This window comes from Salarias fasciatus, unplaced genomic scaffold (assembly GCF_902148845.1).
Source record: "Salarias fasciatus unplaced genomic scaffold, fSalaFa1.1, whole genome shotgun sequence".
NCBI lineage: Eukaryota > Metazoa > Chordata > Actinopteri > Blenniiformes > Blenniidae > Salarias > Salarias fasciatus.
The window spans coordinates 282,615-295,772 of record NW_021941379.1 but is presented as its reverse complement, the minus strand read 5'-3'; the positions used below and the strand labels follow the sequence as shown (position 1 = coordinate 295,772).

General features: G+C 44.3%; 2 protein-coding genes across 3 annotated transcripts; one reads left to right on the top strand and one right to left on the bottom strand.

Moving 5' to 3' along the window:
* Nucleotides 1-684: 684 nt before the first annotated feature.
* On the top strand, nt 685-1,989 carry LOC115385307 (myeloid-associated differentiation marker homolog; the record flags this gene model as incomplete). The annotated part of the gene is made up of 1 exon (XM_030087283.1): nt 685-1,989. A coding segment is annotated over one exon (861 nt), but the record flags the coding sequence as incomplete, so codon positions are not given.
* A 7,107-nt stretch (nt 1,990-9,096) lies between these two features.
* On the bottom strand, nt 9,097-12,418 carry LOC115385308 (uncharacterized). 2 transcript variants are annotated; one of them, XM_030087285.1, is made up of 5 exons: nt 12,230-12,418; nt 11,524-11,623; nt 11,259-11,352; nt 10,869-10,969; nt 9,097-10,242 (listed from the first exon to the last, which is right to left on the bottom strand). In XM_030087285.1, the coding sequence occupies exons 3-5, from the start codon at nt 11,264-11,266 to the stop codon at nt 9,209-9,211; spliced, it is 1,143 nt and encodes a 380-aa protein (XP_029943145.1). In that variant the 5' UTR covers nt 11,267-11,352; nt 11,524-11,623; nt 12,230-12,418; the 3' UTR covers nt 9,097-9,208. The 2 variants fall into 2 exon arrangements, with proteins under 2 accessions (XP_029943145.1, XP_029943144.1); XM_030087284.1 differs by lacking the exon at nt 12,230-12,418 and having other exon boundaries at nt 11,524-11,931.
* Between the last annotated feature and the right edge of the window lie 740 nt (nt 12,419-13,158).

Sequence of the window (13,158 nt, the reverse complement as noted above, 5' to 3'; positions counted from 1 at the left end):
CAAGGGGATAGACAGAGGAGGTCCAGGCTGCAGCAGAGAACGAACGGAGTCAGCTGCAGCATGAACAGAAGGCTGACACACAGAAACTGGAGTACTAATTGACTCAGGGAGTTCAGCGATCCAGCGTCAGAGTGTGGACTGCAGCCAGCTTAAATAGACAGCTGAGCACGAGAAACAGATGAGGCCACTCTGGACAGGAGACTCCAATTAGCTGAGGAGCTGCCCACACAGCCTGCTCACCGACAGGCAGAAGGTGGAAGGGGGGAGGGAGAGGGAGAGGGAGAGGGAGAGAGAGAGAGAGAGAGAGAGAGAGAGAGAGAGAGAGAGAAAGAGAGAGAGAGAGAGAGAGCAGAAAACAGGCCTGCTCCATCGTGGCAGTGGAGCTGGCATGACAGTAAAAGATGCAGTTGAATGATTTTTAATGGAATATACACAAGACTTCTTCACATAAAAGAGGAAGAAGTTTCCAAAACAAAAAGTTAATGACATTTAAACGCATTGCACTATTTTTAATATTTTATTATTCAGAATGGTCATTCATTCCACCTTTCTTTTCCTCCTGCAGATCATGTGATAAATACTGAGCCAGAGCAAACAGCCACTTCTGGATCTCATCAAACACTTATCTCAGCATTCTCCGGACCACAGATGTGATTTTTTATTTTCCCTCTGAAGTGAGGGTGACGTCCCACAAAGCCACTGATTGCATTTCCCACGTCCCAGCTGCTGTGGGTGCGGCTCGCCGCCCTGGTGTTCACCTGCGTGGCGTTCAGCGTGGCGGCGCACGGAGCCGAGCTGTCCCACAGGGGCATGGCCGACTGGTGCATCTTCTGCTGGGCGTTCAGCTTCGCCTGCACGCTGCTGGTCCTGCTGGTGGAGCAGTTTGGCCTCCAGACCCGAGCTCCGGTGTCCTGGTCCAACTTCCCCATCACGGTCGCCTGCTACGCCGCGCTCCTCTGCCTCTCAGCCTCCATCATCTTCCCGCTCTTCTTCCTCAAGGACCAGTACCTCCGGAATGAGGTCCGGGACCACCGCATCGCCTCCACGGTCTTCTCCTGCCTGGCGGCGGTGGCCTACATGGGGGAGGTGAGTCTGTCCAAAGCCAGGCCCGGGGAGGTGGCGAGCTACATGGCCACGGCTCCAGGCCTGCTGAAGGTCTTCCAGACCTTCGTAGCCTGTGTCATCTTCATCCTGATCAGCGACCCCGTCGCCTACGACCACCACGCGGCCCTCAAGTGGTGCATGGCCGTCTACTGCATCTGCTTCATCCTGTCCATGGGCGTGGTGGTGCTGTGCGTGGGAGAGCTCACCGGCTGCCTCCCCATCCCCTTCTCCAAGTTCCTGTCGGCGTACGGGCTGCTGGCCGTCGTCATGTATCTGACGGCCACCGTCATCTGGCCCGTGTTCCAGTTCGACAAGAGCTACGGGAGCAGAGGCCGCAATTCCCCCAGGGTGATCGCCGCAGCCGTGCTCACCGCCTTCAACTTCCTGCTTTACCTCGCCGACCTGGCGTACACGGCCAAATTAGTGTTTGTCACCGTCTGAGGGCAGAGGAAATAAAACAGGATAACAGTACTGGGCCTCAGATGGCGAGTGGTTCAGCTGATATTTTAAATAAGACAAGAGTGTATTAAAGGACTCGATGTATTCTGTTTTATAGTCCTCAAAATTAAAAGCTCCTCCAGTGTTTGTGTTTTCTGTGTGATTTAGTGACTTCAGGACAGTATGAACCCATATTGTGAAGGTTTTTTTATGTGTTTGATGTGAAAATGACTGAGATTCTCGAAAAAACAAGTTACAATAAGTTAAGACACTGGAATATAGGAGAAAAGCAACAGTGTTTTAATGACTTTTACTTCATCACAACCTGACAAAATGAGTTGCTTATGGTCCATGTTATAATGTATTGATACAGTATTGTCATGAATGTCAGATTTGGAAAACTGAAGCAATGTAACTTGGTTGAATAAAGTATTTTCCCAAATAAATAGTAGTTCTTCATCCAGCGGGAGCGAGACTGTAGCCTTGATGACTTGACAGTGACAAATGTGCTTGAACGGAGGTCACACAGAACATGGAGTTTCCAAACTGTTTTGGAAATGGAGCAAATGAAAAATGCAAACTTGCAAAAGTGTAATTCCATTCATATTGAGCAGGGAAACCACACACACGCCATATCAAAAATGTGTTGCCAGTGTTGTTTGATTGTTGTGTGCCACTGCTCATTAAAATGTCATCTTTGCTGTCAGTCGTGGTCGCTCTATGTATTTTTGGAAAGTGCTGTTGTTTAGTTGTATAACTGTTTAGACTTGTGTGGTATTTGGACCAGAGTTTTAGTGGTCTTCAGTATATTAGAGTGGAACTTTAGAATTTGATAATAAAAATTATATAAATTTTGAAAAAGCCTTTTTTCACACACACACACACACACACACACACACACACACACACACACACACACACACACACACACACACACACACACACATATATATATATGACAGTTCGTGGCTTCAGGTGAACGTTGCTCCAATTCACTGACACTTCGATACACCACAGTTGCCAGTCAGGTGGATTATGGGACATTTATTGCACAGTCACCAGTCCTCTTTCTGCAACACAGCACATGGCACAGCAATGGTTTGTGATTAGCAGCACGCACTCTTGGGACAATCACAATGGCGTCGTCGTCCTCTGTGCAGCCCAAAATTACAAAATAAAACACACAATATTTTTATAAAACACAGGCATGAATGAAACATGGAAACAAAACAAACTGAGTCCATAAACTATGTATGACCGTATAGTGTACATTTTCTTTAAAAAAACAGGCCTATCTTCTTTTTATTCCAATAAATGACATGGGCAATTTTCCTGATATGGACCAGGAATCAAGTGAAGAACTATCAGTGAGCTTTTCTACTGAAGAAATTGAACTCAGATCATATGCACAGTAAATCTTCTGCAAAGTAACACAACATAATACCAACTTTCAAAGAACATGACATACATAAACACATTACCTGCAACACAGCACATGGCACAGCAATGGTTTGTGATTAGCAGCACGCAGTCTCGGGACAATCTGATCAACATACGCAACCCAGTCTCACGGCAATTCGTGCTATGAGTCACGTTAATTAATCTATTGCATTAGGTGCGTTCGACATGAGAAAGCCAGAGGCAGACCTTTAAGACTTTTGAGCCGCCCCGCCCAGGTTTGGCCCGGCGTCACTGATACGTAGGACCTACGAACAGCATCGAAAACTCGCGAGACCCAAACGAGATCGGTCACAGAGGTAGCCGCGTGAGCTGCTGGAGAGCAACTCACCGCGGCTACCTGGCCCACCGCTCTGTGTCATACAGGCAGGGGATTGGACCCGAGCCCACTCGTCATCAGTTTGATGACAACACGCTTTATTTGCATAAATAAACACCCAGTCCCGGCTCCAGCCCAGTGTAGAGGGGGGGAGGGGGGCGGCGGCGGCTACAAGGGGGTGGGAGGGGGTAGCGCAAAGGTGGCGAAAAAGTAACGGAGCAACACAAAAACAGAATCCACAGATCAGAGGCCTGTTCGACCATGTCCAACAATGTTTGATCATTAATCACACTGCTGAAAAGCACAGATAGTAATAAAACAAATGATAAAATAACCAGCCCTCACCTTTAGTAGAGCTGGAGTCTCCTCTTTTTTTTTCTGGAATTTTGAATAGCACAACACTTCATATTGATTTGACCAAGCCAGTGGAGTTTGCAGTTGTTTTTTTAAGCACAAAATAGACTGAAAACTTATTTATTAATTTTTTGGACTGAGAGGGCGAGGCAGTCTGCCCCCCCTTGATGCCTGGTCGCACTTGCAGCAGCACACACGCTTCACATGACAGAAGCCAAAACGTAACTTAAAATTATTTTGTTTTTTAAATTTTATTTATTTCAGTTAACTGAATATGAATTAACACAATGTGACACACAAAAGAAATTATGAATTCTTTTGTTTTTAATAAGAAAAACAAAATTACCCCTCTGACAGCCAGGGGGGGCAAGGAGGCACAGGCGGGGGGGGGGGGGGGGGGGGGGGGGGGGGGGGGGCATTGCCCCCCCAATTGACACCCTGGACGCCAGGCCTGTAAACACCCCCCACGGTGGGAGTCATGAGAAACACAAACATGGAGAACATAGGGTTGTCCGAGTTGGAGGCAGACTTATAACTCCGCCCCATGGCTGCGCCGTCTACTTCGTCTAGCTCTGTCTACCTCTGGCTTTGCCATCGTGAACGCACCTATTGTGTCCGGGAGCACGACTTGCACAGTTTTTTCGTGTCCCACGTCACTCTTTTTAAACTAATAGACCCTTTTTCTGTTTGTAAACAATGACGTATGCGCGCGCATCCTGGATCCGGAAGTATGGCGGAGATAAACAGTTTGTCAAGCTATGCTAGCAGATTATCCACTAAAGATCGCGAATGTTACCTTAAAAAGTTGACTTTGACAAATGGTGTCCGACTGCCAGATCCTTGTTCAATTACTGAATGGGTTGAAGACGTTAGCAAGTGGCCAAATATCCAGTGGCCAGATATATATAGCTATTTAATAGAGAAACCGAGCGTGTACACCAGAGAGAAATTGCGAGCCTATAAGTCATTGGATGCTTATGAATACGTTGTCTGTGGTCATGTACAGAACGTCAAGTACCATGACATAGACTCGGAGTTTTGTGTTTTGAAATCTCAAATTCTCCCAAGTCAAAGACAAGGACACAAGACAACGATGTACGAGGCGTGGGTCGTAATCAACCAACGACAAAACTACGTCCTCACAGCGAACTGCACCTGTGTGGCGGGGTCAGTAGCCTGTTGTTTGGAGTTGTCGGCTTGTAGATGAAAGTTCAGAGCTCCATGATATACGTAGTTGTTGTGCAACGATGAAAAATTCTTCTGTGTTACTGTCCTTTCACCTGGCTATGACCTTCTTTCCTTATCAGAAATGTATGCTTTGCCCTGTAACTTTCTCATAACCTGGGTTTAAAACTAACAAAAGTACACCGGCAAAATGTGGAGATGCATTTTGCAAATTCCACAGAAACACTATATACCGTTGGAAAGCTTAAATTCTCATGAATCCGTCGGTAAAAACCACTTTCAGATGTGATTACCACAGCGGGTAATATAAACACATTTGTCCAACAAACAGCAAATAAAGTAAACAGCGTAACTCACCTTTGAAGATTCAAAACCAGCGTTAATCACAGATGAAAATAATCCAGCAAAAACTGCCACAGTCCAAACGTATGTATCCAGACAAAGCTAGAAAGTACAGCCTTTTGTCCAAAACATGTCTTGAAATAAGCAAATAATCCAGAATTAGACGCCAGCACGCGGCGCGTCTCTCCGCGTGTGCGTCCCATAATAATCCATAATTTTATCAGAAATAAAGTTCGACTCTCTCTGTGGGATCCAATGTGGCGACTGAACGGTTTATTCATCACATTTCGACCAATCAAGTGACTGATCGCTGCCTCCGAGGACTAACCAGCCAATCGTTGCTGAGACTGATGGACTCTCGTCATCGCTCGTCATCGAATTCTGAGCGAATCACGTCGGAGGAAACGTTTGAGTGACAGGGCTGGTAGCCAATGAGCCTGCTGGAGAACCAGAAAGCAGGGTTTTGGGACTTCTGACAGTCTGCTGAGGGCTGAAAACTGTGGCCTATCTTGTCTTCCTCTCAATTTAAGTCCCCAATCCCACACTGAAGCCTATCTGAAGTGATTTTTTGAGTACTTAATGAGTTTTTGTAGTGAAAATAAAGTAAAAACGGGCTAAAAACCAACATATACAGAGGGCTTCCAGAGGGTATACAGAGGATGTCCAAAATTGACCCCCGCCGGGGCATAGCAGTACAAATACATGTGTGAAACACTCATTTCTTGTATTACTGCTCTGACATTTTGACCTGAACTATGTAAGACCCCAGGCTTTAGTAAAATTGTGTTTTCAAGCTATTTCAGTGCTGCCACATGTATTTCCAGGTGTTCATTCAAATTGTTCAAATTCAGTCAAGAATGAAATTCATCCTAATTCAGTGTGTTGCAACATAAATAAATCTGTGACAGTAGCACTTAGAGTAATTCTGACTGCACTGGGTGAAAATACAGGTTGTTAGCTTTCAATTGAGACCCCAACCATGCGTGTTCTCCAAACAGTTCAAGAACAGCATTCAGTTTACTTTCTGTACATCTTCAATAGAAACTTCAGGTGGAAATTGCCTGTACTTTAAAAGGTTAATGAACAACACAGTGACAACAGGGTTGAAAATGTCAGCAGCAAGTATCATTCATACATTCAAAACCTGACTAAGCTTAGGATACTCACTCACATGTCTACTAAGTGCAATGTTTACCTGCTTCATAGCCAGAACCCAGGTTTGTCTGAGAGTAAATGTTACTTTCAAGCCCCTGTCACAACGTTATGGATCAGCCAGTATGTTTATTATGTTTTTTGTTAAATTTCAGGCTTGGGTCATGCTGCAGCCATGCAGCTGCAATATTATTCAAGATTGAGCTGTATGTTCGGATGGGAAGGACAGAGAAAGCAGCAGTTACGTCAGGAGAGTGCATGTGGAAAGACATCAGCAGGAAAGAAGTCAGACCAGCTCCATTGAGGGAAATCAGCTTTGCCAAACCAAAGAGGCTAAGCAGGCAACTTCCAGCAACTTCAACATCAGCTAGGAAGAGTACTATATCACCCAGAGGCATGTAATAGTGGACAGAGCCCAGATAAGTTTCCTTTTGCCATAGTGCATTTAATTAATTCTCAGGATTTCTCCTCAGCGTTTTGACATCATAATGCAGCCTAAGAAAGGTGTTACTTAGTGATGCAGAGATGAAAAGGCCTACCGACCAACCTGGCATCATGACTTCTCATCAAACAAACACCCAGTTTGAATAGTTTCAGTATCATTTGTTATGTTAGTTTGAATTTGCCTGTCATTTTGTCTTCAGATTACTGATTCTAGAAATTTGATTATCTACATCTTAAAGCAACACTAAGGAACTTTCAGTTTTCGTTCAGTGGACAAAAGCGGTAGTGTTTTGCCTGAAGGAATACTACAGTTCCCATGAGGACTGGCGCATGGCGTGGTAAAATGCTGCTCCCGGTGGCGTGCTGTCGGACTGAACTCGCCTACATTTGTTTCCAGCGGCTGTGTGAAGGACGGATAGCGACGAGGTCATGAATCTAATGGTGGCTAAACAATGTTCTATCACGATGTGACGCATGCCGTAAAGCAGTCCGTACATTTGGAGTTTTTCAGTGTGCAGGGTTCCTACCACCCTCCTCACAGCTGCTCAGTCCAAGTGAAGCAATACTGACGCCCTCAGCCCGTGACAGAGGGTCATTCAACTAGTTATAAGTTGATGTATCATCACAAAAGATATTAAAATGTTTTATTGAGGTTGAAAAGTTCCTTAGTGTCACTTTAACTGGTCTGGTTTTGGACTAATTCTTAAAATGTGAACATTATGCAGCACACTGAATGTGTTTTTTGTTGCTTTTTTATTAGTGTTGACAGATGATGACATCCGGGAACTGTGGGATGTGAACCCAGGTGCTGCAGTGCTGACAAGCCTGGAAACAAGTGATACTGACACTGCATCATCTGACACTGACTCAGAGGACCATCCAGACTTACCCGAGCCCCTGACTGCTTTATTTGATGTAACACTCAGGGAACTCTCACCAGAGGAAATGCAGGTGAAATGTGAGGATACATTTCACAAACTAAAAACTACGCTACAGCCACATCAATGTGAGAAACTGGAATTTGTGACACGGCAACAGTCAAAATCAAATGAGTGGCACGCCTATAGAGCTGGTCGGATCACAAGCACCAGATTTCATCATGCAACCATGACTGACAAGATTATCAAAACATACATGAATGACATAATGCAGTACAACAAAACACAGTTAAATGTCCCCTCTGTGCTCTGGGGTCAAAGCATGGAGGAAACAGCAAGACAAGCCTACTCTGCATTTATGTCCCAAAGCCATCCTGATTTCAGTATCAGCTCATGTGGCTTAGTTGTGCAACCTTCTGAACCACACCTTGGGTCATCCCCAGATGGGATAGCAAGCTGTACCTGCTGTGGCAAAGGGGTGGTAGAGATTAAGTGTCCCTACAAATACAGGAATAGTCTTCAAGGATGTACAGAAGATGACCAGTTTTGTCTCGACAAGTCATTCTCATTAAAACATTCACACCCATACTACTCCCAAACGCAACTGCACATGTTTGTGTGTGGTGTGAGCTACTGTGACTTTGTGTTGTGGACAAAGGAGAAGTTCATTGTGCAACGTATCCTAAGAAATGATGAGTTTCTGCAGGAGGCTTTGCCAAAAGCACATGAATTCTTTATGTCATGTGTGTTACCTGAATTACTGACAAGAAGACACGATCCTGCCTTTGTGTCACAGAGAGCCTGCGGATACTGTGAAAGACCAGATTTTGGTAAAATGATAATCTGTGTCAAATGCAACAACCACATTCACTACAGCTGTGCTCAAATAAAAAGGAAGCCAGCAACATGGTTATGTAAGAAATGTAAGTGAGATGCAAGTGAGTGAGATGAGCTGATGAGACAAACCTCGCTTACTTAACCCAGAAAAGATGGGTTTTGTATTGCTATATATGTATTCACACAGATAGTTTGACATTTTGAAATTATTTACGGTTTACGACATACAGAACCAGCTTGTTTCTAATATATTGTACATACTCCAACTTTCCATGTTTTGTAAGAAATGTAAGTGAGATGCAAGTGAGTGAGATGAGCTGATGAGACAAACCTCGCTTACTTAACCCAGAAAAGATGGGTTTTGTATTGCTATATATGTATTCAGAGATAGTTTGACATTTTGAAATTATTTACGGTTTACGACATACAGAACCAGCTTGTTTCTAATATATTGTACATACTCCAACTTTCCATGTTCATTTTTAGTGGCACTTTAATGGCACCTGAATGAAATGAAACTCTGTAACAACATTACAAATAAAAGTGATACTGCACTCAAAATTGTTGAGATAATGTGTGGGGAAAGGACAATTAGACACCAGTAACAGCCAATGTGGGGAGGTTTATTACAGTGCATTAAGTTGTAAGTACAGTAGGCCTAAATACATGTTTCACAAACGTAAAATCACGTTTTAAGTCATACATGTGCAACTCTCTTGGGAACCACACTCTTACAGAGGTTTGTGAGGGCGCCACATACAATAACAACATCATCTAGTATGTTAACCTGTGACACTGGAATAACTGTTTGCAAAATCTTGAAGTTTTTCCACCGACCAATAACTCGTTCCACATGGATCCTCACACGAGAAAGCTGTCTCGATGTGTCCACTTCCTGTGCAGAAAGCTGCTTCTTTCCTTTCGTGAAATGAGGGATACGAAGGGTTGCACCATAGGCCGCAAGCTCATCTCTGATGAGAAATCCTCTGTCTGCCAAAACTTCATCCCTAGGCTCCAAGAGTTTGAGGAAACCCGACTCTGTAGTGATCTGCTTGTCTGAAACCCGTCCACCCCACCCAGGAGACAGAAATGAAATTGCACCAGCTGGAGTGATGCCGATCAAATATTTAATGGTGTTGTTATGCTTATAGTTTGACCATGTCTGGGCCCTGGAAGTCAGATTACTGGGTCTAGCGATGAAAATTTCTGTGCAATCTATTATACACCGGCATCTTTTAAAGTTGCGCTTGAATATTTTTGGCATATTTTTTAGTACTGCACCCTTACTTGGCCATTTAATGAGTGGCTTGAGGACCAAGGCCATCGAAGGAACCCAGCTCCGCAAAATATTAGATATGGTGGTTTTTGATACCCGAAATCTATAAGCCAAGTCATTATTGCACAGGCCCAACCTTAATTTCATCAGTATAATCAGTAGGTGGTCTGCTACTGTAAGTTTGTTGTGAATAATTTCTACGCTGCCCATTATTTTTGTAAGCAGCCACTCAAAGACCACAGAGGTCAGCCCTGTAAGAAAAATCAATTGTCCAATGTTGCACTTAACAGTGGCGTAGGAGAATGTAGAATTTTTCAGCTCCTCTTTCAGCTTTTCATTTTCTGCTCGTAGCATGTCACACTCCCGTTGCAGGTTGACATGGTCCTCTTTAAGTTGACAGTATCTCAGGTTCAGATCATCGTATTCTCTCTTTGAAACTGGGAAATCCTCTTCAGCTGTAAGATAGAAAAGTGAAACATGAGCATATCCTGCAACCAATGTAAACAAGTTCACAATCCATCAGAATCAGAATCATTTATTAATGGCCACACAACAAAGCTGGTGGAATTTGTTTCCAGTACAGCACTTAATGTTCACATCTCACAGGGTCAGTTACAGTGTCAACAAACACAACATTACATTCAATATACATAAATGATTACACAGCAGTTTACATCAAGGCAATGATTGGTTTAAAGTCCTTATAGCTGTTGGAAAAAAACTGTTTTTAAATCTGACTGATTTAGTTGTCAGAGACCTGTAGCGCCTCCCGGAGGGCATGAGTGTGAACAGGTGATGAGCAGGGTGTGTGTGGTCTGAGGTAATGAGGTAATGGAGTTGTCACACATTTTTACCATTGAATTTTCAAAACTTTCCATTACAGAAGAGAAGATACTTCATTAATCCTGGGGGGGGGGGGATTTTCTTCAGCATTTGACCCATCCAGGGCCCAGTGTACACGTCACACACACACGGCAAATAAAGAAGTGGGCCTGGCAGGGGACTCTTTCAGTGAGGGTGGGAACCCTGACAATCCATCAGCTCACTGTGAGATAATATATATTTATGAATCTATTCATACCAGGACAAGGATCCATGCTGCATTCTTGATCTGGATTTTCAGAAAGAACGCGCTTTGCTGCAGTGACAGGTCTGTCATCCCGCCTCCTTTTCCTATGGTACCTACAGTAACAGAAGAAATTTGCAGTTACATTTCATTCATGACGCTCTCCAAAGAGATTTACAAAGGAGTACAACACTCAAGCTACTTTGCAACAGACATTAGTGAAAAATTAATGCTCCTCCAGCTTTAACAGATAGCACAGGAGAAAGAGGAAGGGTCATGCTAAGTAGTTGTAAGTTATGAGAGGTCAGACCAATCCATATCTCAAAGCAGCAGCTGTAGCAGCTAGGCACCAAGAGAGGAAAATAAAACACAAAATGAGTGAGAGGAGAGCAAATCCGATCTTACCTGTCCATCTTTGCATCTGGGTTCTGACTTTGTTTTGTGTACTTAAACACAGATGGCACAAAATCGGGACTACTGGAGTCCAATGACGCCTCGCCTGCAAAAAATAATAACACAAACGATTTATTAGCCTAGCAAGCTACTCGCCAAATCTAACGCCAGCTTATCAAACTTTAGCTGCATTTTATTATTATTGTACACCACACAGACAATCACTAATGTAAACAAGGCATTCCCGTAAAATCAAAGAGTAGATAAATAACCTTACCTGATATAAAGTGGGCGCTGCAGACGCGAGCATTTTTGATTGTGTCCTCATTCCAGTCCACACGTTTAATCGCCTGCAGCCACAGACGCCGCCGGTTGCTCTGAAATGGTCGTGATCCCGTCGGAATCCTATAAAACTTTAATCCGCTGGTGGAACAGCGATTCGTACAACCGTATACGCAACAACCAGTCATGTTGATACCGGGAACGGTTTTAAATGCTTGTTAACCAGTGGTAGCTCGTCTTTTTTATCGAGAACGAATGGAGAACAACACCACTTCCGTATCCAGAATGCGCGCGCAGTATCTCGATGACGTAGACTGAAAAAGGGTCTATACATTTCAATGAGAGTCGCCTGGCCACGCCCCCTCGCGATTAAACGAGGCATAAACTGTTGTTTCTTTTATCCAGACACTCAAATAATAGCCAGTTTTACTGCCCTGTCCATGCTGAAGGTAACTTTAAAGATGTGTGCACCCACATAGCTGAACAGGAACATGCTGGAAACATCGCGATAGTATCCATTCAAATATAAAAGGGGAGAAAAAAAATTATCCACTCTCTGTATGGTGGAAATACATATTGCCGATCTACGTGGTTACATTCTCAGTTCAAATGTGTTCAATAGTGATCAAAATGACATAACAAAGCGAGTTTGACCGGGGAGGAACGGACATGCAGCTCAGGAAGTAGCTACGACTGCTCACCGGCTGCCGACAGCTCAGTCGCGGGCAGCCGGTTCAGCTGCTCCGCTGCTCCCCTGCTCCACTCGTCGCGTGCGGGCGGGCGGGCGACTGGGCTGTGCAGTCACGCACCGGGCTCCCCGGTTGGGAGACTGAAGGACAAATTGTGTGATTATGGTGACTGACAGGTTAGAAGTGGACAATGTGCCCGGAGCTTAATGTCGCCGTTCTGTGTGCACCGGCTAGCTTAGGTACAAGCACGCAGGCTCTGTTTGCTCACGTGACCTAACCGCAATGCATCATGGGAATCGTAGTGAAAAACAAGACGGGTGGTCCGATATGCACAATAACCCGCCGCGTGCCTCTCATATGCACATCTGTTCGGCAGGTTTATGCACCAGATCATCCGTGCTTCCACATCTGCCCGGGACGCTGCGCCAAAATCTTCTTTTAGACTGTCAATGGACAAAAACCATTGATCCAGAGAACGGGATTGTCGGTATCGCGAGAACACAAGATCTCGCGGGAATAGCAACATTTGCGGTCACACAGTTGCTGGCAAATCACAGAAATAAATCCAGATCGATATGTTTCTTCACACTCAATTCATAACACACGCATTACCCTTTACCAGTAGCACATGTTCAGCTGCTCATACGGTTTATTGGCGTTCATAAGCTCATAAACGTAACCCGACGTTCAAACCCCATAAGGAACTACAAAATCGGTGACGTCATCACATAGACTTGCATCATTCCCGCCATTACAATTTGTAGTTCTATCTTCAAAATACCTCTTATCCCTAAGTAGAAGACTAAAACATACAAAATAAGTACATTTAGGGGTTTAGAGTGATGAGGAACATGCTTCTTTGGGTTATTTTTTGAAATGAAACTGTCATACATAAGTGAAATTTAGTTTTTACCACATATCGTGATGCCCCCTGCTGGTGA